Here is a 27,183-nt window from a genome sequence, read left to right as displayed (position 1 = left end):
CTGGAAGAGGCGCTGTGCTTAACCATAGCGTTATGCAGCCCATTTCTTCCTGGGAGGGACGCTACGCTAGACTAGTTATACCCGACTAAAATACCATTCCATGTTTCGAGACCCGATGAGATGAGAGGTCTAGGCTGGAAAGATTCCCAGGCTCGGGTGGTCGTGGGAGACATCAATATTCTGGACAGGCGCCGGGCCGCGACATAGGCAGCGAAGAACAGCGCTGTAGCGAAACGGACCCTGCCTGCAAATGCTTCTACCACTCGGTGCGAGTCAACAGGCCGGCAGCAGCCTTGCTCATGGCGCTCGTTGCCGCCAGACTTCAGCCTCTGGTGAATTGCGTGCTTACCAGCAGTACGTCGTCATTTTCAATCATCCTGACGATAATTCAGGCGCAGGACAGCGCTTCGGGGCTGTAAGACGCCAATGCTTGATCCAACGGCCGCCTTCCTGGTTGGCCAATCCGCCGGCTCGCCATCCTACTTCGTGTTGAAATCAATGCCGCGCTGACACTCGCCAGATATGGCATTCCGCATCGCCAGCTAGTGCACATGTCAAATCCTGGCACGCACGCAGTTTGTCCATTGACGTGGCCAAAGCAGTATGGGGAGGCGAGGATAACGGCGCCTAGTGCTTCGGCAGTTGACAAGCTAGAAAGTAGTCCTTAAGACTATATGAGGGGCATTCTTCTTTTTATAAAATCAAAAAAAGCACAATATTTCTTGACAGCAAAGAGATAATATGCTGAGTTTCGAATCCACCATCGACGGCTACTGCAAAGTGCGAAGGACAGAAACACAACCAGAGGGACGCCAACCTCTTTTCTCGAATGCAGCCGCGAAAACTCGAGAAAGAATCCTCACGCCCCATCTCGGCCCTGTGTACTCTTCTAATAAGTCACTAGAACACCCACTCAATATTCAGAACACGAAACCGAAGCACACTACTGAGTGGTAGTTTCGTCGTACTGCTGATCAAAGCACCATGTCAATTTTGTCCCCAAGCTCGCGCTCTGGTGTGACCAGTGAGAGATTTCGGAAAAGATGGATAACAAAGGGAGCGAGAAGCGCCCACGGGTGAGGTACCTAGTTATACGTGCCATACCGAGTGGCTGGGGCCAACTTCCACAACAGGTGCCAGCACACATTGAGCATTTCCACCACTACCTAGTTAAAACACGGCCAAGAAGTAAACGGTTTGCAGACACGCGCTGGTTGCATCGTGGGTAGATTTGAGCCAGACTGATAAACACGGGTATTATTGCAACTAAATCGCACAGGTCTGTGCGATATCTAAAAGCGTTCTAATTTAGGTATCATTTGTATTCCACATTTTAGCAACCTTCTCTGGGATATTTCACCATCACACTCCTCTCGAGTCGAATTTAAGCAGCAGTCTTTGTGGCAGCAGCAGCAGCCTCTTCAGCAGTGGGCTCAAGAGCGGCCGCAGTGACCGCAGCGGCGGGAGCAGCTGGAGTAGCCTCATCAGCTTTGTCGGTAGCAACCTCCGCCTTGTCCGTCGTCGCAAGGACAGCAGGCTCAGCCACAGGAGCTGCAGTAGTGGGCGTAGGCTCTTCCGCCTTGGTCGCCTCCGTCTTGTCAGCCATAGGAGCGGCGTCCGCAAACGCCAACTGCTGGCCGACCTCCTCAAGTCTAGGTCCCTTGCCGCCGTACTCGCGGGGGAGCGTGGCGACAATGGTGGGCAGCTCCGAGGCGAGGGTGGTGCCGGAGGTCATGGGATGAAACTTGCGGAGGGTAGTCGGGGCGAGGAAGAGCTTCATGGCACCAAACATCCAGCCCATGATAAAGGGCACGTTGACAAAGTACTTGTGGGCGAGGAGCTCGGGGTAGGCCATGGATAGGGTCTGGATGGTCTCCTTGCTGGCGGCCTTGACGGCGGGGTCCATGCGGAAGAAGCTGACGTCGACGTAGTCGTGCGTCTGGATCATCTGGTAGGGGTCCTCGCCGCCGTCGGGGATGAGAGCCTTAACTTCGCTGAGCTTGAGCTTCTGGACGCCGAGCTCCATGAGAGCTGCGCGCCACTTGATGAATCTGGGGAGTGGTCAGAAAAGGCTAGTCTGATGTGTTGTTTGCAAGAACGTACTCTTCGACATTGCCAAACGTGGCCTGATTGTTGTTGACGGCACCGTAAATGTTCCAAGTAATGACCATCTCCTTGCCGGCGTCGTCCTTGTGGACCGTGACATATCCCAGGTTGGCAAACTTGCTCTTGTCAAACTGCTGGCTGGTCAGCTTGCCGGGCTGCATCGTCTTGCGCCACGTGAGGGCCGAGGCGAGCTGCTTCTCGGCGGCCTCGGCATCGTTGCCGTTGGCGCGCAGAAACTTTTGCAGGACGACCTGGCTGGGGATGTGGTCGGGCGAGACGTCGAGCTCGACACCCCACATCTCCTTGTAGTCGGCCTTGGTGGTGATTTCGGCGAGGCGAGCCGTGAGCTTGGCGAGAGGCGTCTTGGGCGCCTCGGCCGTCGTGGTGGTGGTGGCAGCAGCTTCAGTAGACATTTTGTATGGTGTCTGATTGAGTTGGGGAGGAAGAAACGCTTCAAGATTGGCTGTGGTGATGCTCCGAGCAAGTCCGAGTTGAAGGAGAAAAGATCAGCCAACTCAGGGACCTGGTCAGAAAAGCTGTGGTGGGGCCGGGCTGTGATTGACTATTCGGCATCCGATGAACAAAGGGAGGTGGCTTGGCTGGGAAAGGTGGCAGCGAAACTCGTAGAAGAATGAAAAGTCAGGGGTCTATTTTGCTTTTGAGCCAGACAATAGCAGAAACGAGACATTCGAATTGTCCGAATGGAAGGAAAATGTTCATCGCAAACAAGGGACGAATCGCAAACGTTTCAGGCCCTGCAGGCAACTGGACGACGGCAACAGCCACGTTGCTGGGTACCTGAGGTGCCTGGGCAGGGGTCACGAAATACCGTTAAGGTAATGCTTAATGACTCTAGCTAATTTGAAGATGAAGCATATAGGGGAAGTAAGCAGAATATAGCAAGTAACAATATGACAGGAGACACTATAGACAGGCTATCAAAGTTGATCTTCTGATATCTTCTGATATGCCCGAGAACGCGCTCAAGTTCTGCCAGGCCGACGACATGTTGTTTTGTCACCAGCTGGGATACTTTGTGGGTACCGGGCAGCAAACAGCGGACAGTGGGTCCGGCAGCACCTGGAGAGGTGCCGCTGCAGCAGCAATAGGCGGCTGGGTGGCCCAAGCTCCACGAGCTACAGTGGGGTCTTTAGGGGCTGCATCACGCTAAAGAGGATACTTTCAGGTACCGGACCCGCGCTGGACGCCGATACTGCAACGGTCTGCAGCTGGTCGTCGCCCGCCCCAGTGAAAAGAGGTGAAACTAAATATTGCTCCAGCATCTCCAATCCGAATTAATGCCACCATTCACAATGAGCAGATGTCGGTCATGTTTCATCGACTAGCCTCGCGTCTCCTCTGGTGTTTGTTAGAGCCATTGTCACGTCAGACAGGTTCCATACAAGACTTCCTAGTCGAGTGAAGTGCGATGGACCATCCAACACCCCCGTCTTCGCTGTTTGCCAGATATGAACTTGTAGTATGGAATCCGGCATACGATGCAGGCCAAAGACGTTCTCAAAGATGGCTTCCGCTAATAAAGTGCAAGGGAGTTCATGGGAGAAAATGCCAATGTACAGCTTCATGAGCAATGTAATTCTCCAAAGGTTTTAACAGGTGAGTGGCATCGACTCCAAGCAGTGAGAAACATGCTATATTCAATATGTACCATGTGTTTCTTTCTGTGTACACGTTCTTCCATCATTTACGTCATTCCCATCGTTTCCCTCGAGACGGACTTTGTCCCGAACATGGCCCTTCACCAGCTCTCGCTGCGTGATGATGACCAGAGGCCATCCCCCATGCATCCGGCCGCGATGGCCAACACTCTAATACCACCAGTCGACAACAATCTCGCCCTTGGAGAGGGGAGCAAACTGCTGGAAGAAGCCCTGGACCAAGTCGACTTGGTCGGGTGCGCAGCCCTCGGCGCAGAGATCGGCGATGTAGCCGTCAAGCACCTTGCCGTTGTGCTTGATCTTGATGCCCTTGCCGCAGTGCGCGCCGTTGTCCCAGGCGTGGGGAGGTAGGGCCACGGCCCAGGCGTCATTGTTGATGCCCCAGCCGCAGGCACCGGCGTGGCCGTTGGGAGTAAAGTAGGTGGCATGGCCAGCTTGCGCGACGGCGGCCATGGCGGCGGCGGCGAGGACAGTGAACTGCATCTTGGGGGGGGGGGGAATGAGTTGGCTGAAGAGGTGGTGTAAAGTGTGTTGCTGATGATGAATGCAGTGCTGGTATAGGAGCGAATCCAGGAGCTTTTTATACTGTTCTACAACCAGACTCTCCTAGCAACTCGTCTTCCATCTCCAAAGATAGGTTATAAACTGCGAAAGCCCTTGCGGTCCAGCCTCACCTTGCCAAGCAACCCGCACGATGCGACATGACTTTGCTAGAAGTGACGATATCATCGCCGGGAATAGAACACCTGCTGCGAATTTGCAGGACTTCCGGTTCTTATTTTGTCCGTCCAATTAAGGACCCCAGACATGGACCCATGTGTCGCCTTTGAAGCCCGCAACGAGTTAGCGACGTTGGTGGCGTAAGCAGCTCATCGCCGGCCTCAGATGTGAGCGGCTGCAATTATACCCGCATTCAGGTATGAGGTGCGAAAAATGCAGGACAACACCCAAAAAAAAAATTGTTCCCAGCGAGACTCTTCTATTCACAGCCGTCTGGCGCCAGTTCCAGCAATTAGCTGCGATCTCCAAGGTCCCTGGCCGAGCAGGCCGTGAACTGCCTCGCCCAACTCCTGTACAAAGCAGGCTGGAACGCAACTATGCCAACAAAAGGAAAACGAAACAAGACCCCAATTGGCACCTTCTCAAACGTATTGGCATTGTGATAAGCCTGCCCTACATTGTATCTTTAGCTTTTCAGAACAGTATCGTTCAAGTCCGGTAGTGACACTTTTGCTACCGGAGGGGCCGGATCTCGCGCAGGATAAGCCTACACCCAATCTGGGTAACTAGAGGCGAACGAGCCTAAAGCGTTCGATGCGACGTAGCATGTGGCATCTCTATCAGTAATAACCGCAAAATGAACTCGCTCATGTGTTTCCCTCGGGAAAGGCATTACATTCTTTCAGAAAGCCTTTGACGGCGAGTCCCTTGCTCTCCACCACGCCAGAGCTTGGTCGTGTCCTTGGACTCTCGCCTCGGGCGGCCTCTCATGCAGCTACGCCGTCTTCATTTCCGCATTTGAGCTGGCATGAGCAGCAATTGAGCATCAAACTAACTCCTCCTGGTGGGCTTGGGGGATTCTTTTACACTGTTTTCGGTGTGTAGATTTGAAGCTCCCACTTGACGCATGTTCGACGCAAGATGCCGCCATCACTAACCTAGACTGTAGCAACACGCAGCCCAAGTCAGTAGCAGCAGCGCCCGGATTCGATATCTATTCTCGCACATTTTCGAATCGGATTTGATGGTACAACTTTTTTTATTACCCGCAAGCTCGGCATTGCTTCACCACGACGGGCTAGCTTGTTGAAACCCCGGCCCAAAGCTAGCTTCTGCGCGTTGACAAGAAAGCTTGTCGCAATCATGGCGATTGGACCACGCGTGGAGGAGCCGAATAAGCTAAATAAATCAAATAGTAAAAAGAACAACAAAGGTAAAAAAGAAGTGTAGAAAACAATATCTCCGTCTGTCATTTTTTCGTCCCAATGTTCCCATATCCCAATGTGTCCAGTCCAGCCAAAGAGCCCAAAAAAGATTCCACCTGTCGAGTTTGTTTCCCAAAACACCTACTTCAAAAATGATCCATCGTAAAGAAATGTTCCGCCAAAATGAGCGAACAGTGGAAAATAGATAAAAAGAGAAACAAACGCCACTTCAAAAGTTGTTCCGTCGTTTCCCGCGTCCGAAACAAACAAAAAGAAATCACATGAAACCAGAAGCACGAGCAAGAATGGCCTCGATCGCTGAAAACTCAACCTGCGCAGCGTGCGCAAGCATCATGTTGTCAAAAGCAGCACCGGTAGGGTAATCGACCTCGACCCAAAAGTAGCCCCAGTATCCGTCAGTGGACAGGGCCTTGTCCTGAATGACGCGCCGCTCGCCGTGGGGGCGTGCAAACACGTCTCTCATCGTCTGTTCCCGAATTGCAGTAATGTACCACTACAAGTTATGCGTTAGCTGCCGGAAGAAAGAAACCGGATGGATGAGTGGAGAAGAAGGGAAAACGTACCTCGACCACGTCCAGCGGCATGCTGGGCTTGGGGACCAGAGCATACTGGTGGCGCCAGCTGCTCGCGAACCTTGGCTGGCCGTAGGAGCGTTGCTCGCCATCGTCCATGCCCACGATCCAGGCAATGTCATCCTTCATCAGGGTGGTGAAGCCAGGGCACTCCATGGCAGCCTTGGCCACGCGGCGCAGCAGCTGCTTGTTGAGCGTGACAGTGTCGTCCCCTTTGTCAAGGCTCTTGAGCAACAGTCGCAGCAGGTCGCGCGTGGTCTGAAACATGGCATTGCGCTGGCCGACCGTGATGCACTCGGTCATGTACCACGGAAACTTGCGCAGCGTGCTGATGAGGCACTCATAGGGACGCTGGGGGCATTCCTTGGAAAAAGGCGACTGGGAAACATTTGTGTTAGCAGGAATCAGAGAAATTGACAACGGGAAGCAACTTACTCGGTGGGGAACCTCGACATGCTTCACGAGCATGACCATCTCCTCGGCGGAAATGAAACCCTTGAAGTTGGACCAAGGCTCGTTGGGCTTCACGGGCTGGATCTCGGGGGTCACTCCCTTCCAGACGACGCCGGCCGCGACGGGGAACAAGTCCTTCATGAGGCTTGCCTGGCTGGAAAGCTGCAAGTCCACAGGACGGTCGCCCAAACGCGTCGGCCGGCCGGAGAGCTGGTTTTGGGTGTGCTTCTCCACAGCACGCATGGCATCCTCGAGAGTCATAAACTCGACGTAGGCATCCATGGTCTTGCTGGTGACTTTTTCCATGATGATGTGAACGGGCTCTTCGACATCGTTCAAGATCTTGGAGTTGCGGCCGAGAAAAGCAATCACCTCGGAGCGCTTGGTGGCAAATGGAATCTGCAGAAGTCAGTTAAAAGTTACACCGCAATTTTCTCGCTCTCTCTTTAGCACACGTACGTTACCAAGGCGAACAACGCCATAGTTTTTGGGCTGAGCCTGCTTAGCGGCCTCGACAAACGGCATGTTGCTCGGGTCAAGAACAGAAGCGAGCTTGGAATTGCCCCAGGCTGGGTTCGTCAGCGCCTTGAGCTTCTCGGAGCGCCCATCGTAGACCTCGGCCGGCGGCTGGTACACGGCAAGGCTCTGCTGGGCCGGCAGAGTCTGCTGAACCAAAGCGCCAAGCTGGTACTCAAAGGCCTCTGGCGACGGCAGCAACGTCTCCTGCTCATTCTGCGAAACTGTGGGCAGCTCCAGATTGAACTTGGGTGGCGGCTCGCTGGACATGGGCAAACCGGATGTGCGGGGTGCATAGTTTCGCGGCTCGGTCATGCGACCAGAGGTTGGCATGGGGCTCGTAATGTTGCTTTTGCCACAATTGTGCTGCTGCGGATACTGTTGCGGCCCAGGCGAGGTGACAAAGGCATAGTTGGGAAAAGCAGTATAGTCACCACCGCTGTGAGGCTCATCGCCGTGGCCGTGGCCCTTGGCAGGACTACCATTCTATGGTGTTCCTGCGGAAGAGGCCGAGCCTTGGGCAATTGCCTGCGACAGAAGCTCTTGTGCAAAATCGTCGGTTGAGCTCGTTGTGGTGTTGGCACTCTGTTGACGAAGTTAGCAAGCAGAAAATCCCCAGTAGTCAAGTTGTTCTACCTTAGAAGTGGCAGAAGAAAAGTCTCCCCAGCCGGCGGGAGTCCACACAGCAGACTCTGGATTGAGGTTGCTCCGGTAGGCCATGCCTGAGGAGCCAGAGTCGACTCGCGAAAGCATCGCGGAAGAAGAGTAAGAGGTATTAGACTCGGGAGGCGAAGGTAGCGAGGGATCAAAGCTCATGTGGGAGCTCTCCGCGTCTGAAGTAAAAAGCTTCAGAAGTGCATGGCTCGGTGTAGCCATTTCGGGAGCGCTGGTGGAGGAGTCAGTAACTGGAAGAGTAGAGGAAGAAAAAGAACTGGGATTTACGAGGCGCAGCGAGGCTCGTGGTCGAAGAAGTAGAAGAAGAAAGATGCCGACCAAAGCGCAAATTATCAGAAACTTCACAGAGATAGAAAGTCTGAAGAGAAGACTTGTTGAAGACGAGAGCTTTGCGTCACAACAAACGCAGATTTGAAGATCGAATGGCTTGGGATCAATTCAAGCCAGTCGAATGGGTATGAGAGATAATGAGGTTGAAGGTTGAAGAGAGGATGAAAGGAAAAGGAATTTGGAAGCTCTAAATATAAAGAGTATACCTGGTCAGCTGGCTATCGCCACACATCCACACGTCCACACATATTGCTTGTGGTGCATGGTGTGCAGCACGCTCCGTTTGCAGGCAATGTGAAGGACAACCGCCGACATCGCCAGCCCATATCAGAATGCAGCGGGCCCTGGCGGCCCCATTCTATTGTCTGTTCCCGACAATACTTTACTTTCTCACTTCTGCTTTTACCATTAAGACGAGTTGGTCGCCAACATCGCGTGCCAGCAGCTGTTGTTAATTGTGTCATTTGCTACATAATACGTAGTCATGCCTCTAAAACTGACATGGGCTGGTCCAGCCCCCTTATATCCACGCTTCGGTCGTCCACTTTTCCTACTCTGAACATCGTTTTGGGTCGAATCAATTAAACTGCAGAGGGTTAGCACTGATTTACTGTACTCTCAACATAAAACGTACTGGTGTTAGGAAAGACTCTGCGACGAAACGCGCTCTGGCGTTCAACTGCCAATTGTTAGCCGGCACTCCACTGCCATGCATCGGGATACATACAAAGAGCTTCATTTCCGAAATCTCCTTGTCGACATCCTCCATGAACTGAATGATGAAATCGACTAGCTTATGCTTCAGCATCTCGTCCGTGTGGAAATTCGTTATTAAGAAAGAAATGTCATAGCCCTAAAAACCAGTTAACTTGAATCCCGCAAGCGCCGGGAGGGTCGGTCGGGGCGGCGCAAATGTACCTTGATCGGCTTTCTTCTCAGAATGAAGAATGACTCGGCTCGTTGCGTCAGGAAACGGGTAAACTTGTGTACAAGGATGTGCTCAATCTCGTCGGCCTGCTTGATCTTGATGCTTATTCTGATGGAGTTGATGCTGGGCTCGATGAGCACGCGCTCGTTTTCGTTGCGCGCAACCGTCAGGGGAGTTAGGAGCACCTCGGGCGATGTCTGGGCCTCGATCTCGGGGACATTGTGTCGCTCGGCAGTCTGCGAGGCAAAGTTGGAGAGCGTCAAGGCAGCCGTCAAGCTGCTGCGGACGCACTGCAAGTAGGGGCGGAGGGATTGAGACTGTTGTCCACCATTCGTCAGCTCGAAAACTCGAATGCGCTGCTGTTTTCACTAGCAAGAACTCACCATGATCAGATTAAGGGACGCCGCAGCTGGGCGCTCGTCGTGGTGCTGCTCCTTGTTGCTTTGTCCAGTGTCACTACTGCTGGCTGCGACGGCGGGGTCACGTATTGGAGCTCACTACCTGACGTCTGTTGGTGGGGCTGAGCAGAGGAAACGACGTATGCGTCACGTGAAGCTTGTGGCGCGCGCAGGCGGCGCTGTGGCGCATTCACCGCCCAGAGACTCCACTGATGATGCTGGAGCAAGCACTGAAGGAAGCTCAGTGACAGGGCGGTCGTGGCTGTTGCATAAGAAAACTTTGGGGAAGGGTTTTTAAATAAGGAGGATGAAGGATATAATCACTTTCTGGTACGAGGTTAGAATAGCACCGGAAAGCAGGAAAATCAACATATCTGCTCTCGCCTTTGCCTGGATATAAGCTTGTAACTACCTCCAGTTCGTCTGACGCTCTAAATCAGGTACCAGTAGTGACGAAGCTCAACCTTCGGTCTGTCTCCACCATCTTCGAAGGCAAATCGCCCGGGCCGCCTCCGACACACTTCTTCCTCCTCCGATTTTCACACTTTATCTGTTGCACTCGACGAGTGTCCTTTTACTACAGACAACAGATCGAACTGCACATCCTCGGGCATATAGCAATTCGTCATCATGGCAGTCATACCTGGTTTGTTACCCCGCCATTCCCCGCGCGATCAAAACAACCGCTGACGGTAACAGTGGTGGCCAAGCACCAAGGCAAAAAGTACGATGTTGAGGTCGACTCCGACTCCACTGGACTCGACTTTAAGCTCCAAATCTATTCGTTGACCGATGTCGAACCCGAACGCCAAAAGATCCTCGTCAAGGGCGGCCAGCTCAAGGATGACGCCGACATGAGCAAGCTCGGCCTAAAAGCCAACCAGGTCCTAATGGTCATGGGCACCCCCAGCGGCGCTGGCGAACTTGTTCGCCCCAAGGATCAGATCAAGTTTGTTGAGGATATGACCGAGGCTGAACAGGCTCAGCAGGTCGGCGCCACCCCCGCTGGTCTGATGAACTTGGGCAACACCTGCTACCTCAACTCGACTCTCCAGACTCTCCGCGCGATCCCCGAACTGCAGAGTGCCCTCGAAGACTACAAGGGAAGCGACTCGTCCGGTCTAATGGCTGGCATGTCACAGATGGACCTGGCCTCCCAGCTTGCCGCTCTCTACAAGAAGATGAGCGCTACGCAGGATCCCTTTCCTCCCATGAACTTTTTGAGTGCCCTGCGCGTCGTCTTTCCGCAGTTTGCTGAAAAGGCGAAAGCCAACAATGGTTACGCGCAGCAGGACGCGGAAGAGGCCTGGTCCCAGATTGTGCAGCAGCTCGGCGAGAAGGTCCAGATTAAGCAGGAGGACGGTCCTAGCGCCTCATTTGTTCAGAAGTACATGGGCGGCGAATTCACCTCATCTATGGAATGCGATGAAGAAGATGCCATTACAGCAGGCGAGAAACCCATTGTCGCCAAGGACCAGTTCACGAAGCTCAACTGCCACATCGACGGCCAGACGAACCACCTTCGCGACGGTATTCTTGCTGGTCTTAGCGAGAAGATTGAGAAGAAGTCGGAAGTCCTCGACCGAGATGCGACATATACAAAACGATCCAAAATTTCCCGAGCCCCCAAATATCTCACCGTTCACTTTGTGCGCTTCTTCTGGAAGCGCGAAACGCAGAAGAAGGCCAAGATTATGCGCAAGGTCACGTTTCCCCAAGAACTTGATATTGTTGAATTCTGCTCCGACGACCTAAGAAAGGCCCTCATTCCTGTCCGCGACAAGGTTCGTGAAGTGCGCAAAGACGAGGAGGATATCGAGCGTGCCCGCAAGCGACGCAAGACAAACGCTAATAGCGACAACATTGCTGGCGGTGCTGGACTGCCTAGCGAGAAAGAGGTCAAGGATAAGGAAAAGGCTGAAGCCGAGAGGAAAAAGCGAACAGGCGAGAAGCCCGCCGAGAAGTCGGCAGATGGCGACACCGAAATGGGCGAGACGTACAAGACGGATGCTGAGGTGGAAGCTGAGCAAGCCGCTGCTCTCTTGACCGCCAAGAAGGAGCTGAACGCCCTCATCAACCCCGAGCTACGGACTGACGACGGTGCCAACCAATCCGGCCTGTATGAGCTCCGCGGCGTCGTCACGCACCAGGGCGCCAGCGCCGACAGCGGCCACTACACGGCGTATGTCAAGAAGACTGCACCCGTGGACCCCAAGACTGGCGCCGCCGGCGAGGAGGATGGCAAGTGGTGGTGGTTCAACGACGACAAGGTGACGGAGGTGATGGTGGACAAGGTCGAGGCTCTGTCGGGCGGTGGCGAATCTCACTCTGCCTTGATTCTGCTGTACAAGGCCATTGATTTGCCCAGTGTTGGTGGTCAGTAAGCAGATGAATACCATGATGCATTGAATAGATTAAAGAGTTATGAGGACGAATTAAAATGCATAATGATGGAATGTGGCTGTACGAATGTAATGTGTGATTGAGATCTATGTTGTGTCTATGCAAGTAATGTACAAGTCTATCGGGGTATCATGCAGTATCATACAGCGCGCGGCTGAAATAGCCACACATCAGCGGTGAAGCGTAAGGAACGCGAAATTTCCCTCTGTCCTGTTATTTCGCCCGCTTCGCCTTTTCCTCTTCGCGCTCCACGAGACGCTCCTGGAATACTTGCATCTTGCGATCCATCTGCCTACTCTGCTGCACCAGGTGCTTCCTCTGCTCCTCCAGGATGGCTATTTGCTGCGCGGGCGAGTCGGCTCGGAACTGTTTAATCGACTACGCGTTGTTTCAAAAGTATATTAGCGACATGACTTCGATATTGGCGGGGGTTGTATGTACCTCGGTCTTTTGAACGTCGGTCTTGAGCTGTGCGCCGGTGAGGGCGCCGACGATGATGACGGCGCCAAAGGCAGACGCAATCAGGCCGCCGCGCAGCTTGGGCTTTGTTAAGGGGCCAGACATGCTGTGATTATGTCGTTTGGTGTCTTCCCCGGGCGGGAGATGCGCGCCTGGTGATGCGCCAAGGGTTCTGTCGTCGATGAGGAGGGAAGAGATTGCACAGTCGTCACGTCGCGGGAGGATTGGCGCGGTTCAGCCAGTGAACGGATATAGCAGAGGTATACAGTCGCGACTGAGGATATGTTCGTTTGTTCGTTGGGTGCACAGCGGCGCAATGATGCAACTCGACTTTTCTGGTCTGCGTTGGACCGTTGATGGTGGGATGAAGCTTGATCGTTAGTCAGCCGCTGGAGCGTTCCGTCGTTGGCGCTCTTGACCACTGTAACTCCGCTGTAGCGGACTTGTGTAGTGCCCTGAGTGCGTTGTTAAACCATAAGAAGCCCGAATTGTTGTTCTATCTAGCTGAAGTAAAAAAAGAAATTGAACAAAATTGAAATAGTATACTTGAAGTGTTTTACTCATATACAGACCTTCAAGTAGAAAAGTCAAGGGTCTCTGCGAGCTTTTCGGGTGCCTCTGTAGCTGTTTGTACTGAAAGTGCCGTGCAGGTTGGCATCACTCTTATCTCATAAAGATGCAAGAGTAGAAATTCAACGAATTACTTGCGGTCGAACTAAATTCAAGTCGAGCTTACACACTTTTTTTTTTGCATTATCGTCATATGTAAATTATCGGCCAAGGCCGTCAGTCATTTTGTCAATTGTCTGCTACCTGCGCAGCATCGAAAATGCCATGGAAGTCACCATTTCAAATTGGGTGAAAGCCGCTGCAGCTTCGACGACATGAGGACTCCTGCTTGGTTATGACGGCAATGGGCCAGTTGATCAACAAGAGCTGGAAGTTCCTCCGGGCAGATTCGTGCACATCTCTCGTCTCGAGGCTGAATCCTTGTGCTGATCAGAGTTGTCACGTTTTCAGCTTGCACCAGCGCCAAACTTGTCTCCAGACATGAGTGATGACTACTTACCTGCCGCTCTCCGTTCAAGGCAAAGGAGCTGCGCGATCTGCGATGAATCGTGCAAGGCACCCGACGCGACCGGCAGTCAGAGGCTGGTCTTGCTTTCAGCCCAGGGGACCATCACTGGCGCGAGCAATACGACGGGCAACCTGCCCGAGGGCCGAACGTCCACTGCGGCTGAAGTTCTGAACACACCCACAGCTTCCACACCTTCCCGAATGAAGCTCTGGTCGCCGCCTAAGCACCACCTACGCAGCCACTAAAACCCCAGCATCGGTGCCCGTTGCCACTACGATCCAGGCCAAGAGATCCACCATCGGTGTTTGCCGCTAGACCTAGAATCAGGCGAGAGAGCGTGCATCTTCAGCAGACGGGGGCCCTTGCAACGTCGTGCTGACGTTGCTACGTTATGACCTTCTCGCTTGGGAAAGAATTATTCGATATAACCTGGAGATAGACGAACTGGAAACAAAAGGTGGAGTGGAACGTATTCAGCTCCGGGGAGTCGAACTTCTCAAGTTGGGTCAGCCTTGCGATGCCCCGACTTACACTGGCTCAGAGATGAACTATAAAGAATGCTGCTGTCCGCCTCCCACCTGAGAAAGGAACCATCAACCGTATACTACAAACAATATAGTTTACTCGACTCACTCAATATCACAATCCATCAGTCATCATGAAGTTTGCTATCGCGGGAATGATTCTCGCCGCTTCCGGCGTACTCGCCGCTCCCGCCGACGAGATGCTCGAGAAGCGCGACGGCCCCGGCATCGTCAAGGCCGCCGACAGCCAGATGGGCATCGACTACGTCTACGGCGGCGGCGGCTGCAAGGGTCCCTCCAAGGGCGGCTACGACTGCTCCGGATTGACCCAGTACTCTGTCTGCAAGGCCCAGGGCAAGACCATTCGTAAGTTTCTCGTAAAAGGGCTGATTTTGATCCAACATTTTACTGATACAGTGTCCAGCTCGCACCGCTCATGAGCAGTACCACTCCTCGATGGGCAAGCGTCTCCCCCGCGCCCAGGCCAAGCCGGGCGACATGCTCTTCTGGGCCACCAACGGCGACTGCGCGAACCACGTTGTCCACGTCGGCATCTTCGTCAAGGCGGGTACCATGGTCAATGCCGCGCACACGGGCACCAAGGTCCGCCAGCAGGCCATCTGGACCTCGAGCGGCGCCGAGTCCATCTGCCCTGATGCAGTCCGTTTCTGGTAGACAGAGTCTGTCACAGATTGTGCATAGAAATGTAAATAAATCAAAATCAAATGTTGATAATACAAACAGTTCCGAACATGTGGTGTAAGTACATGTATACATTAAGCAATCTTCTTGCGATTGAGCCTCTCAATGGCCTCTCTGGCTCCATCCCACTTCTTGCGCTTTCCGTCAAAGACGCGAAGCAGAAACGGCGAGTAGATGCCGTTGACGAGGAGACTGTAGTACTCGCGATTATTCCACCAAAACGCCCAGCCCTTCCACCCCCAGCCCAGGTTCTCGGCCAGCCCCGTGCCCGCGGTGGCCTGCGCCCAGGGCTCCCAGGTGCTCTGCCGGACCCAGGTGCCCGGCGTCGGGCCCTGCTTGGCCCGCTGGCAGACGAGCGCGTGGTGCGCGTCGACGGCCCTGCTCATCTCGGCGGCCGACGGCAGCTCCGACTTGCCCGCCCACACCTGCGCGAGCGCCATCGACGCCAGGTCATACAGTGGAAACGCGCCACTGAGGAACCAGACACATCCCATGAAAGCCAGTGAGTCCGCGTGGTCGAGGGAAAAGATGTTTTGGTACAGACGCGGGAGCGGCTTGCCATAGGAGCCGGGCAGCTCGTACCAGCTCTGTGGCGTGCTGCGCGTCGGATCCGCCGCCTCGTCCATCATGGTAAAGTCCTTGCGGTAGCCGGTGCAGCAGATGATGCTGTCCGCCTGGATCGTGCTGCCGTCGCTGAGCTCGACCGTGCTGCTGTCCAGGATGGACCGGACGGCCGGCACCGACGTCACGACGCCGCTGGCAAAGTTGGGCACCAGGTTGTCCGAGACGATGACGCCGCCAAACTTGGCCGGCAGCGCGGGCAGCAGCCGCCACTCGGGCTGGACTGTGAAGGCCTCGCGCGAGAGCTTGGCCACGAGCTTGTCAAATATGAAGTCTGCGACGGCGGGGGCGTGCCTGTCGAGCGTGGCGAGAAAGTTGAGCTTTGACAGCGTCAGGGTGTGGTCCGAAGGCGCGCCGGTTTTGCTCTTTCGCGGAAGCTACGCTGGTGTAAACATTCGCACCTGAAAAGAATAGCAATAATCTCGTGTTTCTCTAAGAATGCCACGACTTACAATGTGAATGCCCTTGGCATGCGAAATATAAATCTCGCTGGCATGCCCGCGAAGCTCTTCGACTGTGTCGGCCGTCGTGTTGCCCAAGCCCACCAACAATACACGTTTTCCTTTGAATAACTCTGGCCTGGAATAATTTGTTAGATCCATATTCGAAACTGATCTAAGGCTGACACTGCACCTTTTGAACTCTTGCGAGTGAATGTAATCGCCCTCGAAGCGTTCCACTCCGGGAATCTTGGGCATGTTCGGGTGAGACGTTGGCCCAGTCGAGACCACCACCTTGTCAAACGTCTCCAGTGCACCGTCAGCCATCTTCAGTATCCATTTCCTTGATGACTTTTCGAAGCTGATTTTCTGTACGGATACACCGAGGCGGCATTGCTTTTCGAGGTCAAAATGCTTAGCGTAGCTTTCTAGGTACCGCTGGACGTCGGCAGCGCTCGCGTGAGAAGGCACCGAGGCAGGGAACTCATAATCGGTAAAGCAGCCCTGACATGCTCGTTAAAAAAGGGATTGAAATGTTGAAGCAGCTGGCCAATACTCACGCGCTCCTTTGATATATTCACAATCGTCGCTGAGTCCTCGTTAGTGGTTGCTTCCAGGGCCAGGTCAATGCATCTCACACTTGAGCACTGAAGTCTGGTTTTCCTCGGTGTAGTGCCATACCCCGCCGATATAGCTGTTAGATTCAAAGCCCGTAACATCGAATCCCTCCTCAACGAGATTCTTCACTGTGACTAAACCAACGGCGCCTATCGCGTTCTGTTAGCATTCTTTCAGGCGGCGTTGAGACAACTGAGCTGAATCCACTGTACCGAGTCCAACGACAGCGACTGTGGCCTTGTGCTGTTCCATGCTAGCGGATGGCGAGGTTGAAGTTTCCAAGACTCAATAATGCAGCCGCAGCAAATTATTTATACTAGCTAACCCGGCGGCTGAGTCCATCAAGGTAAGGGGACTAATGACCGAGCGACATGCTCGATATCCGTTGCCGTGTGGCTTAGGGCAATCGGCCTACGAGCGCACAACCTAATCGGGCATCTTTGCGAAGTCGCGTCCTCGAGAATGTGGTACCTCGTGGACATGACCGGTTTGAAGTATTTTTAGCCGCACTATGACCGTTTTTACGGGAATATCAAATCTGCTCCGCCGGCTTGCGTTTCCGCAAGTCCACAGAAGTCACTTATATCAGGCTCACCCACCCCTGAGCAAACTAAGTACCACTCTGCACCATGTACATCTGGGGATGATATCGGACGTTGCCCAATTTGCACTACTAGTATGCACACGTTCAATATTTCGCCGCCCGGCGCTAGTTACGGCACTCCCCGGCGATCACTGCCGGCCCATCCATAGCGCTCCCGCTTGCATTTCAAAGTCGCATCCGAATGGAGCAGGTTCTGCAAACTCCAGGCTTCGTCCGCGGACGATGCCAACTAAAGTCCGGCACCAGGTTTTGCTTGCCTGAGGATCTCCCCCTCCGGTCTATAAAAGGGAGGATGCAGCAGCTGTCTTGCGGATGCCGCAATCGACAAGATCAGACGAAAAATGTCATCCGAAGCCGCCAGATCGCTAAACATCCTTATTAGCGGAGCTGGGATTGCCGGCCCCGCCACTGCGTTCTGGCTCAGCCGCCTCGGACACAAATGCACAATCATTGAGCGATTCCCTGGTATCCGAGAGAATGGCCTCCAGATCGATATCCGCAAGGAGGGTGTCGAGGCCATGCGCCGCATGGGTCTTCTCGACGAAGTCAAGAAGCACGTCGTCGACGAGCCTGGCACAGAGTTTGTCGATTCCAAAGGCAAGCGTGTCGCACTCTTCCCCAAAATTGAAGAGGACAAGCACGGCAAGCAGGGCTTCACCAGCGAATATGAAATCATGCGCTACGATCTGGTCAAGCTGCTCGTTGACGCATCAAACCAAAACGTCACCTACCGCTTTGACGTTTCCATCTCTGCCTTTGAGAACAAAGAGGACTGTGTCGTCGTGACCTTTTCCGACGGCACAGTCAAGACGTACGACCTCCTCATTGGCGCCGATGGCCAGGGCTCGCGCATCCGCAAGATGCTCCTCAAGAGCGAGGGCAAGGAGACGGACGAGACGGTCAACATGGGCGTCTACATGTGCTTCTTCAAGACGCCCCGCATACCGGACACGGAAAAGCTGACCACGCTCTACATTGCCACGCGGCAGCGGATGCTGATGACGCGCGTGCACTCCGAGACCGAAGGCCAGGTGTACATGGCGGTGCGCGGGCACGCCGCCGAGCTGGACCGCGTCCTGACCCAAGACGTGGACACGCAAAAGCAATTCTTTGCCAAGCTGTTTGCGGGTGCCGGCTGGCGGGCTGAGGAGCTGGTCGACTCCATGAACAAATCGACGGATTTCTACGCCACGTCGACGCACATGATCCGCAGCGGCGTGTGGTCCCGGAACCGCATCGTGCTGGTCGGCGACGCGGGCTACTCGCCGACGCCGCTCACGGGCATGGGCACCAGCGTCGCGCTGATTGGCGCCACTATCCTCGCGGGCGAGATTGCGAGGCATGGCGCGGAACACTTGACTGAGGCTTTCGGGGCGTATGAGAGGACGTTGCGTCCGTATGTGGATATCGTGCAGGATATTCCCAAGACGGTGACGAAGGGGCCGTATTGTGAGGGGAAGACGAAGCTGCGTTTTGTGAACTTTCTGTTATTTGCGGCCACAAAACTGAAGTTCGACAGGCTCTTCCAGATGGTGATTTTGAGATCGAACGATCCCTTTCGCATACCGCAATACCCAGAGTTGGACGCCGTGGCTGGCATCAAAGCATGAAAGCCGACGTTGTTTCGGAAAGGGAAGAAGTTGGCCGAGAATCCTTAATCTCCACTTATACCATAGTATATCAATTCAGACAATATCTTCTGATTGATTAGCATCCGGAGTTACTAGCCTTACCTCAGCGGGCAGTATCGTCACGTCTTACTATGTGCTAGCATCTGTAATACTGTCCTCGATCCAGCTTCTCATCTGTCAGTCCAAGACATTTAGCCGGATATATTGAAGCTAAGTATTGAGCCAAAGTCTGAGTTTATTCATTTTTATCTTCTTTGAGCAGCAAATGGCAAATGGCGTCCACGCTGGCCATCGACACCTTGTGGGCGCAGGGCTTCACCGAGCCCTCGCAACCGCCACAAGCCACCTTTTCAAGTAGTCTTCGCCACGAAGGTCTATTTTGAATAACCTCTTGATAGATATTTTCAGGTCTGACTAATATAAATACAGAGAAATTCAAGAGCCGAGTTCCACGTGGTACATTCCTTCTTCCGGTTCGGTCGACGGCTGTTTCCATTGCAAAGCTCTTCAGTAGAACCGCAGTATGCATACTTTCGGCAGTCAAACGACTCAACCTGAGCTAATTCAGAATGCATATCATTTGTACAGAACGCAAAACCTCGACTTTATCTAACGGTATCGATTTATGGGACATTGATCTGTGGCAGCCACTCTCCTCGACAGGCAATCCAAGCTTTGCCAATAGGCGACGATTGGACTCTACGTGTGCTTTTACTCACTGCAATAAGCTACATCCCACTACGCAAAGCGAGGATAACTTTGTGACATTCAAACAGGTTCACTGGAACGAGTTCGCTTTTCTGGTAAGATTTCTTGTCTAGGCAGGGCAGAGGCAACGTCGTATATCTTGATCTTCAGAGGATGAGTACATGTAAATCTAATGTTGGCCTCGCAGAGCAATATACTTTCATCGAAGAACTATTTCAAACACTTCGTTCAACTTTTATCAACTCGAAGACATAGTAGGCCTTGGTCAAATGGCTACTTTTAAGCTTCTGGCTGTTGCCGCCATCACTAGCATGGTGCATGCCACCAACCATCCCCCCGGAAAGCGCGGTCTCGGTAGCAACGACGGCCTCGATCTTTCAGGGTTCGAAAGCGTCGGCCCCATCAAGATGGGCTGGCAATACAACTGGGACAGCGACATTGGCGGCAATAAGCTCAGCTCCGTCGAGTACGTCCCGATGCTTCATAGCCTCCATGACGGCCACGAAAACGTCTGGGCGGACCGTGTCAACAAGTGGCTCGACCGGGGCACCGGCCACCTTCTCGGTTTCAACGAGCCCGAGCAGCCGTTGCCACAGGCAGCCATGAGCGTCGCCGACGCCGTTCACGCCTGGCGAATACACATGGAGCCATTCGCCGGCCGCGCGAAGCTCGGTGCGCCGAGTGTGTCCAACGACGGCTGGGACTGGATCACGCAGTTCATGGACCAGTGCCAGGGCTGCCACATTGACTTTATCCCCATTCACTGGTATAATCCGTTCTTGCTCGTGCACGACTTTGAGAATTGGGTCAATCGAATCTGCGGCCTTGGAAAGCCTGTGTGGATTACCGAGGTGAGTTTTCTCTCCAACACCGGATTGTATTGCAAAAAGCATGCCGTGACTGACAACTATGCCAACAGTTCAAAGGTTTGGGCGGCTCAAGCCAAGACGAGCTTGCTTTTCTTCAACAGGCCATGGCTTTCCTGGAGAGCAACGCGTGTGTCCAGCGCTACGCCTACTTTGGCACCGCGAACAACGATAAGTGTCTTCTGTCCAACGAGCAGAGCCGTCTCTCTGAACTCGGCCATCACTATGCTGTGGACTAAGTCTTTCGGTCTAGTCATTTTACGCCTAGCAATCTCAGAAGCTGAAGCTTTCAACTTGGCCTTCTTCTCGCTGGTTCTAAACATGATTTATGTTCACGTATGGCCCTAATGGTCTACTTCCGAGTCGCTTGTACATAGTTACCACGGTCGCTGTGTCCTTAGCTTCTCTTCAAATTTGACACAATTTCACCACTCGTCAAAAGACTTTTTGCAGTTCAGCTTTTTTCGCAGGTATGTGTGTCTCTCCCGATGTGCATTGCCGGTCTCAGGTCACCTGCATCTGCGTATGCATGCGACATAATCTCTGTGCATACACTGCAGCAACAGGTGGCGGTGGCAGGCAGTGGCGATTTGTGACAACAACAACAACAACAAGCAGTTCAGCATAAATTAATTAATGTATAGGCCTCAATGTTTTACTAACGACGCTTTTACTTTGTACTCGATTTATTGGTGTCTTTGTGTGATGTTTAATCACCGATCTGTTTTAGAGTTGCTCGTTAATAGTCCGAAATCCCCCACGATTTCTTGCTGAAACGCGACACACTCTGACTCGAGGCATAGTTGAAATCGATAGCCTTAGGCAGAAGACTGAAAGAATTCTTTTGCATCCCCAGACCGCCTTTAAGACGTGGTGGTTCCCGAGGCTAACCGTGCCAACTTAAGTGAACACAGGTCCAGGGTAGGCTATGGCAGGGTGAGCCCAAGGGTGCTGCGCACTCACAATGAGCACTTTCGCTTGGTCGTTTCACCGTCACCGCGGCACTCCTGCATATTCAACACTTTTCTCGAGAGCGATTATCCCTGTTATGACAGCTACGAGCTGTTGTGGGCCTGAAGTTTCCCAACAGCAGAGTACTGGCAGGGCATGATGTGCTCACGACAGGCAGGCCACAGGGCGGAGTACACATGACATTAGAAATTCGCCATCTTCCAGCGCTTGCAAACCGGCTGCTCTCCTAGCAGCGGGAGCATGTCGCTTGACAGTGCCCAGCTAGACCCTTGCAGTCGCGACCGTTGCCCTGGGCGCTCGAGGGCATGTGGTGTCGTGCCCCGAAATGCTGTGCGACCCTCCTTCATGTACAGACGGAAAACGAATATGGACAACGCATCAGCTGATGTGCGAAGAGGCAGCCATACGCGGCCAGATTTGGCACATTTTCTTCTAGCTTGCTGAGAGTATGGGAGCGTCCGAACATCCTGCCCACATTACGAACTTGACACCTCTTCGTCCTGTTGTGCTCTCTAATTGACCCTTCACAGTATAGTTTCTTCACCGGAAAAGGCGCTGATAAAGCCAGCCGGTTCGCTGCAGGTCTTGGAAGAGGAGGAGGAGGAGGAGGAGGAGGGGTGCGCATGGGGCTGGGCTTATAGACCATAGTGCGGAAGCAAGGAGAGAAGATGCCACAATGGTATTCACTTAATTTCCATCCGTGGTTGGGGTAAATGAGAAAATATGACTGTAACTATCCGTCGGTAGGCAAACCATAGTCTAATCCAATATAGGACGGGTGTCATGCAAGCCAAAGGAAAATACGACAACTATTCCGCGTCGGCGTCGCCACCTGGATCGGGATGAGAAGAAAGCGGGACAAAGTGCAACGCCCATTCTGTAGCGAATCCACCACAGAGTGCGCAAATCCAGTAAAGCCGCGAACTTTTTGTGAACTGTCACAATCGAGTATATTTCGCCGCACCGGCTGTGAGCAGGGGTGCGCCCGGTGTGTGTGGTCTTTGCCAGTGAGTGACATCCATCGACTGAACCACTTACCAGACGAAGCACCACTAGTTAACAGGCCGTTTACAGCCAAGCCCGATGCGCCTCGCCGGGACAAGCAATCCGCGAGAGAAAGGCGTGACGTCTTGGCTGGCACTCTCCAGAGACCCATCCTCTGTCGCACTCCACGCGCATGCAGATAGTTGTCTCTCAATCTCGTTTTCTTCTTCAATAAATCCTCGGATGTCGCCGCTCCCCCTTCTCTCTTCAGGCGAACTGTGAAAGCATGATATTATTGTTGAGCCAAAGAACAGTTTATTGTACTGATTTTGAGCCTTGAAAACCCTCATCTTGTTCCTCACTCAGCAGCTGTTCGTCTCATTAAAGGGTCATTTGCTTTCCTCGGCCCATGTTTCGTTTTCCTGATACCCAGCTGCCAAATTTCAATTCTGGCCAATTGAAGCCCGAAACGCAGCTTCTCCGAATTTAGCGTAGTCAACGGCGCGGCGTTGCGCTGGAACATCCTAGGACCAGTGCAGGGGAAGCCAACACCTTGTGAGTATAAAAATACCTCCGAGCGAAATTGAGGTGGAAAGGGGTGAGTGCAGTGGCTAATATGCTGGTTCTCTACTTAAGACTCCGCGACAGCCGGCGAAAACTGACAGTGCTCTACAAACTAATCTGTAGTTGACCCTCATATTCGACGTCAGATTGCACCAAGCGCGTCAACAATCCACCTACGGAGGAGAAATAAAGTCCCTTAGATTCATTTTAGAGCGCAAGCGTACATCAGAGCTTTGATTCATACGCGCGCATCTTTGCCCAGACGTGCGACGACCGGCGTAAGCTGACGCTGTCGTCTCACACATCGCCGTCCCTGAAGTCACCCCCTTTACAGCATCGAGCCGCAGGACTCTTCAAGTTCTCCAATCTTCAGAGGGGAGATCGTACATATTTCTGCGACTAAGGATGTCGGGGAAAGTGCCGCCAGAGCGCATGGCCGAGCTACGGCGCGGCTCCAAACTGCGCCAGCGTCTCCAGGAGGAAATCGAAGACGCGACGCAGAGCGTTCACAGCACAGAGGACAATATTCGATACCACTACCAGCAACTATCCTACATACAAGCGTACGAGGTGGACCCGGTGAAGCGTCACCGTGACATGGCGTACTGGCAGTCCAACATCAATCAGCTCCAGGCGCAGATGACTACGCTTCAACATCGACTGTCGGTAGCTGTTCAGGATCTCCGCGATTTCGAGGAAGCAACCGCAGAAATATCTGAGCGAGCCGGCCGTGATGAGCAAACTTGAAAGCCATGCGCGAGAGTCGGGCATTGCTCCCGCCAGGAAACGTTCGCAGTTGGGCAAGACTATTTAGCGAGGGACACTGGCAGTTGTTTTGTAAGGTATTTCGAACAATAATGTGAAATATGTTGCATATAGATCTTGGAGGCATTGGTAGCACTGCCGATTGAATTCGACGCAGCGCAAGTCGTGGGAGATAGCGATGGGTTCTGCATAGAGTTGGCACTGCTTTCCTTTGTTAATTAGGCCATTGATAGGATATAAAGCCTACCAGTCAAAAGGCACGCGGAATAATAGTTAGAGGAATTTTCTAGGCGTCGATACTCGTAGCTTTGCTTTGGTCGTGGTTGCCGTCATTGATGTGGGGCTGGCGCAAGCTTCACGTCGCACGCATCATATAATCTTGCCTCCATCAACACAGGTACGCAAGTCGCTTATACTCGACACGACGATGAAATTGCGGAATTAATAGACTCTTCATACAAGTATGTGGTAAACTCCCGTCGGAAGCGGACGGACACATGTGCTTCGCAGCGTTGCAGCGCATGCCAGACAAGCCGACAGCAATCGCGTTCGTGCAAGCCCTCAACAAGGATGCGATGGGCTTCTATCGTTATTGCTTCGCGAAAACGACCTTAGGGTAGCGCAAGGATGCCGTCCTCACCCGAGCACTACGCGCCACTGTCGTCAGCAGAGCAGCATGATGACGGCACGCACCGCACGCGCTCCCAGTTCACGTACCGCCACCTGTCGCAGATGGCGGGCTACGTAGCGTCCAGTCCGCTGCGCGTCATTGCACACGTGGATTTAGACGCTTTTTACGCGCAGTGCGAGATGGTTCGACTGGGGCTGCCAGATGATCAGCCCCTGGCCGTGCAGCAGTGGTGAGTTTTCTACGTAGCCCTCCAGCCCCGCGCGGCCCATCGCAACACAGTCGTGTGTCGCTAACTCCATCACTAGGCAGTCCCTTATCGCCATCAACTATCCAGCGCGCAAGGGTGGAATTGGTGGTCGCCTGGGATCCGTTGCCGATGCCAAAAAGGTGTGTCCGGATCTCATCGCGCAGCATGTCGCGACGTGGCGCGAGGGCGACGACAAGTGGGCGTATCGTGATGACGCCGCCGCCAATATAGGCACGGACAAGGTGTCCCTCGACCCTTACCGGCTCGAATCGCGCAGGATCCTGGCCCTGATTAAGGAGCACCTCCCACAGAACCTGCAACGGGTGGAAAAGGCTAGCGTCGACGAAGTTTTTCTCGACCTATCAGCTCAGGTGCACTCTATTCTCCTCGAACGATTCCCCGAGCTTCAGCAGCCGCCACCGTACAATGACCCCGCCGAGCGGCTGCCTCTCCCCTCCATCTCGGCTCTGGACTGGCAAGCGGATGCTCTTATCGACCTGGACGAGGAGCGCGAGGGCAAGGATCCAGACTGGGACGACGTAGCCATTCTTCTCGGTTCAGAAATTGTGCGTGAAGTGAGGGCCGAGATTCGTAAGCAGTTGCGGTACACTTGCTCGGGGGGTGTGGCGTGCAACAAGCTGCTGAGCAAGCTTGGGTCCGGCTACAAGAAGCCCAACCGCCAGACAGTCGTGCGCAATAGGGCGGTGGGCATCTTTCTGCACGAGTTCAAGCTGACCAAGATTCGGAATCTGGGCGGGAAACTAGGAGAGCAAGTGGTCAACGTGTTTGGGACGGAGCTGGTCAAGGACCTTTTGCCCGTGCCGGTGGAACAGCTAAAGGCGAAATTGGGTGAAGAGACTGGCATCTGGCTCTACAACACGATACGCGGGGTCGATACGAGTGAAGTCAATCCGAGAACGCAAATCAAGTCTATGCTATCTGCAAAGTCGTTCAGACCATACATCAACACGCATGATCAGGCCGTCAAATGGCTGCGCATTTTCGTGGGGGACATCTTCAACAGACTTCTGGAAGAAGGCGTGCTGGAGAATAAGCGTCGACCGAAAACGGTGCACCTGAGTGCTCGGCAGCCGACACAGACTCGCAGCAAACAGATTCCAATACCCCAGGGTAGGCCGATTGACGACGCAATGCTCATGAACTTGGCCAAAGAGTTACTCTCGCAGATTCTAGGCGACGGCAGCATATGGCCATGCAGCAACCTCAGCCTCACAGTCGGTGGATTTGAAGACGGCATAAAGAACAACATGGGCATCGGAGCATTCCTGGTCAAGGGTGACGCAGCGATATCACTCAAGGCTGCTGACCATGGCAACAGCGAATCCACGTCCTCAGAGCGACCGCATAAACGGGCTCGTGCAGATGAGGCGGGCATACAGCGATTCTTTGCCAAAGACCAGCGAGAGAAGACGCCTAGCGCGGAGGCAGATGCTACGGTGGCCCATGCGGACATACACGATGGTGACAACGTTGATTTTCGAAGTAATCACAAATCAGATGCAAATGCAGAAGCAGAGGCAGAAGTCGAAGCATGCATACGTATTCAGCACGGTCAACCCCAGCCGGCTAGTCTTCTCTGCGCTCGGTGCAACGCCTCATTCGAGATGCCGGAAGCACTACAAAGCCACATGGACTGGCATATGGCCAAGGACATACAGGACGAAGAACGTGTCAAGCCAGCATTCGCCGAGAGATCGCGGAACGGAATTGCAGTGCGTGGCACGAGCAGCAAGGGTCCCACCGGGTCGTCTTCCCCGCGACGCGGAGGACGTGGTGGCGGCGGCAGCAGCAGCAGCAAGCTTGAGCAGGGTCAAAGCAAGCTAAAATTTGGATAAGCAACCATGTCTCAACGCCAGCATGGTCAATCTGTCAAAGAGAGAGGAATTTTCGGCTAAAGTGATTGGGCTCGCATCCTGGCATGCTGAGTGTTGAGTGACTGGCACCGTGGATGGTGTGACGCTTTTGTCGTCGTATTATAGAAATGGCGTGGTTCGGCTGATGGGACGTCCTTCATGCTGATACAAACTACCCATAAAAGTCCAATACTAGCATGGCCGATTTATTTGCAATGAGTCGTCGACCTATATACTCTGGCGATCAAGTTCAACAGTCTGGGAGTCGAGACATGTCACCGTGTGGGTCGCCTAGGCAAAAACGCATCTGGGACTAGCGGCTTTGGCCGTTGGGTGGCAATTGGGTAGATGGCGTTGATACCCAACTAGAAGAGGCGGTCCGCTGGCGGCGCGAGCGGGAACCAGTGCCAGGCACCCGCTTCGCACAATGTTTTTGTGTTTTAACTAGTGGGAGCTAGAGAGAGCTGTTTGGTTGAGAGCAGAACTAGCTGCCAGCGAGTCACCGATGTCTTGATTGGCAGCGACGAGGCGCTAAGAAGCTGCATCACCAGCCTATGGTCGCTACGACGTGATGTTCGGATGACGCTGAGGAACTTGAAGCAGTTTGTGGTGTTGGAAGCTCTACTCTAGTTGCACAAAGATTCGACTTGGATTGCACAGGGTTGAACCGGCGGATAAGGGCCGGGACGACGATGCTGGCCGCAGACGGCGCGGAGCGACCAGTCACAATGCTTGGGGTAGGAACAGTCGCCGATGCACAATGCAAGTATATCGGAAGCCTTTGTGCCAGAGACGGCAGCTTGCATTTCTTGCCATGGATGCGTGCTCCAGGATGACGGCGTCGATAGCCAGAAGGTTGTACTGGTAGTGCGGTGCGCGCACCGGGCCC

At 53.6% G+C, this 27,183-nt stretch overlaps 15 protein-coding genes across 20 annotated transcripts; 8 read left to right on the top strand and 7 right to left on the bottom strand.

The window, feature by feature from the left end:
- Positions 1-1,384: 1,384 nt before the first annotated feature.
- Positions 1,385-2,519, bottom strand: LMH87_001897 (uncharacterized protein; the record flags this gene model as incomplete). Its single annotated transcript, XM_056193257.1, has 2 exons — positions 1,385-2,051; positions 2,104-2,519. 2 exons carry the CDS (start codon positions 2,517-2,519, stop codon positions 1,385-1,387), a joined length of 1,083 nt encoding a protein of 360 aa, XP_056050314.1.
- Positions 2,520-2,737: 218 nt separating this feature from the next.
- Positions 2,738-3,405, top strand: LMH87_001896 (uncharacterized protein; the record flags this gene model as incomplete). Its single annotated transcript, XM_056193256.1, has 5 exons — positions 2,738-2,751; positions 2,868-2,942; positions 3,025-3,142; positions 3,261-3,292; positions 3,387-3,405. The coding sequence occupies 5 exons, from the start codon at positions 2,738-2,740 to the stop codon at positions 3,403-3,405; spliced, it is 258 nt and encodes an 85-aa protein (XP_056050313.1).
- Positions 3,406-3,935: 530 nt separating this feature from the next.
- LMH87_001895 (uncharacterized protein) lies at positions 3,936-4,268 on the bottom strand (the record flags this gene model as incomplete). Its single annotated transcript, XM_056193255.1, has 1 exon — positions 3,936-4,268. One exon carries the CDS (start codon positions 4,266-4,268, stop codon positions 3,936-3,938), a length of 333 nt encoding a protein of 110 aa, XP_056050312.1.
- A 1,719-nt stretch (positions 4,269-5,987) lies between these two features.
- Positions 5,988-7,605, bottom strand: LMH87_001894 (uncharacterized protein; the record flags this gene model as incomplete). Its single annotated transcript, XM_056193254.1, has 4 exons — positions 5,988-6,224; positions 6,295-6,681; positions 6,739-7,155; positions 7,216-7,605. The coding sequence occupies 4 exons, from the start codon at positions 7,603-7,605 to the stop codon at positions 5,988-5,990; spliced, it is 1,431 nt and encodes a 476-aa protein (XP_056050311.1).
- Positions 7,606-7,758: 153 nt separating this feature from the next.
- Positions 7,759-8,148, bottom strand: LMH87_001893 (uncharacterized protein; the record flags this gene model as incomplete). The annotated part of the gene is made up of 2 exons (XM_056193253.1): positions 7,759-7,857; positions 7,909-8,148. 2 exons carry the CDS (start codon positions 8,146-8,148, stop codon positions 7,759-7,761), a joined length of 339 nt encoding a protein of 112 aa, XP_056050310.1.
- Positions 8,149-8,854: 706 nt separating this feature from the next.
- On the bottom strand, positions 8,855-10,087 carry LMH87_001892 (uncharacterized protein; the record flags this gene model as incomplete). Its single annotated transcript, XM_056193251.1, has 7 exons — positions 8,855-8,863; positions 8,912-8,956; positions 9,005-9,130; positions 9,196-9,522; positions 9,589-9,646; positions 9,704-9,725; positions 10,048-10,087. 7 exons carry the CDS (start codon positions 10,085-10,087, stop codon positions 8,855-8,857), a joined length of 627 nt encoding a protein of 208 aa, XP_056050309.1.
- Positions 10,088-10,233: 146 nt separating this feature from the next.
- On the top strand, positions 10,234-11,987 carry LMH87_001891 (uncharacterized protein; the record flags this gene model as incomplete). Its single annotated transcript, XM_056193250.1, has 2 exons — positions 10,234-10,249; positions 10,303-11,987. The coding sequence occupies 2 exons, from the start codon at positions 10,234-10,236 to the stop codon at positions 11,985-11,987; spliced, it is 1,701 nt and encodes a 566-aa protein (XP_056050308.1).
- A 232-nt stretch (positions 11,988-12,219) lies between these two features.
- Positions 12,220-12,570, bottom strand: LMH87_001890 (uncharacterized protein; the record flags this gene model as incomplete). The annotated part of the gene is made up of 2 exons (XM_056193249.1): positions 12,220-12,384; positions 12,448-12,570. 2 exons carry the CDS (start codon positions 12,568-12,570, stop codon positions 12,220-12,222), a joined length of 288 nt encoding a protein of 95 aa, XP_056050307.1.
- Positions 12,571-14,201: 1,631 nt separating this feature from the next.
- Positions 14,202-14,742, top strand: LMH87_001889 (uncharacterized protein; the record flags this gene model as incomplete). The annotated part of the gene is made up of 2 exons (XM_056193248.1): positions 14,202-14,433; positions 14,492-14,742. The coding sequence occupies 2 exons, from the start codon at positions 14,202-14,204 to the stop codon at positions 14,740-14,742; spliced, it is 483 nt and encodes a 160-aa protein (XP_056050306.1).
- A 101-nt stretch (positions 14,743-14,843) lies between these two features.
- Positions 14,844-16,700, bottom strand: LMH87_001888 (uncharacterized protein; the record flags this gene model as incomplete). The annotated part of the gene is made up of 6 exons (XM_056193247.1): positions 14,844-15,767; positions 15,843-15,969; positions 16,024-16,334; positions 16,391-16,419; positions 16,469-16,597; positions 16,661-16,700. 6 exons carry the CDS (start codon positions 16,698-16,700, stop codon positions 14,844-14,846), a joined length of 1,560 nt encoding a protein of 519 aa, XP_056050305.1.
- Positions 16,701-17,393: 693 nt separating this feature from the next.
- Positions 17,394-18,662, top strand: LMH87_001887 (uncharacterized protein; the record flags this gene model as incomplete). Of its 3 annotated transcripts, none has more annotated exons than XM_056193245.1 (1): positions 17,394-18,662. In XM_056193245.1, one exon carries the CDS (start codon positions 17,394-17,396, stop codon positions 18,660-18,662), a length of 1,269 nt encoding a protein of 422 aa, XP_056050304.1. The 3 variants fall into 3 exon arrangements, with proteins under 3 accessions (XP_056050304.1, XP_056050303.1, XP_056050302.1); XM_056193246.1 differs by having other exon boundaries at positions 17,580-18,662; XM_056193244.1 differs by having other exon boundaries at positions 18,090-18,662.
- Positions 18,663-19,660: 998 nt separating this feature from the next.
- LMH87_001886 (uncharacterized protein) lies at positions 19,661-20,496 on the top strand (the record flags this gene model as incomplete). Its single annotated transcript, XM_056193243.1, has 2 exons — positions 19,661-20,242; positions 20,311-20,496. 2 exons carry the CDS (start codon positions 19,661-19,663, stop codon positions 20,494-20,496), a joined length of 768 nt encoding a protein of 255 aa, XP_056050301.1.
- Positions 20,497-21,469: 973 nt separating this feature from the next.
- LMH87_001885 (uncharacterized protein) lies at positions 21,470-22,875 on the top strand (the record flags this gene model as incomplete). 4 transcript variants are annotated; one of them, XM_056193240.1, is made up of 7 exons in its annotated part: positions 21,470-21,559; positions 21,631-21,675; positions 21,760-21,800; positions 22,207-22,236; positions 22,304-22,351; positions 22,677-22,768; positions 22,850-22,875. In XM_056193240.1, 7 exons carry the CDS (start codon positions 21,470-21,472, stop codon positions 22,873-22,875), a joined length of 372 nt encoding a protein of 123 aa, XP_056050299.1. The 4 variants fall into 4 exon arrangements, with proteins under 4 accessions (XP_056050299.1, XP_056050300.1, XP_056050298.1 ...); XM_056193241.1 differs by having other exon boundaries at positions 21,625-21,675; XM_056193239.1 differs by having other exon boundaries at positions 21,535-21,576; positions 21,625-21,675.
- Positions 22,876-23,182: 307 nt separating this feature from the next.
- LMH87_001884 (uncharacterized protein) lies at positions 23,183-23,524 on the top strand (the record flags this gene model as incomplete). The annotated part of the gene is made up of 1 exon (XM_056193238.1): positions 23,183-23,524. The coding sequence occupies one exon, from the start codon at positions 23,183-23,185 to the stop codon at positions 23,522-23,524; it is 342 nt and encodes a 113-aa protein (XP_056050296.1).
- A 645-nt stretch (positions 23,525-24,169) lies between these two features.
- Positions 24,170-26,276, top strand: LMH87_001883 (uncharacterized protein; the record flags this gene model as incomplete). Its single annotated transcript, XM_056193237.1, has 2 exons — positions 24,170-24,402; positions 24,479-26,276. The coding sequence occupies 2 exons, from the start codon at positions 24,170-24,172 to the stop codon at positions 26,274-26,276; spliced, it is 2,031 nt and encodes a 676-aa protein (XP_056050295.1).
- Between the last annotated feature and the right edge of the window lie 907 nt (positions 26,277-27,183).

Source organism: Akanthomyces muscarius, chromosome 3 (genome assembly GCF_028009165.1).
Source record: "Akanthomyces muscarius strain Ve6 chromosome 3, whole genome shotgun sequence".
In the NCBI taxonomy this organism is placed as follows: Eukaryota; Fungi; Ascomycota; class Sordariomycetes; order Hypocreales; family Cordycipitaceae; genus Akanthomyces; species Akanthomyces muscarius.
The sequence above is the reverse complement of the archived record's forward strand: the minus strand, read 5'-3'. Positions and strand labels throughout refer to the sequence as shown.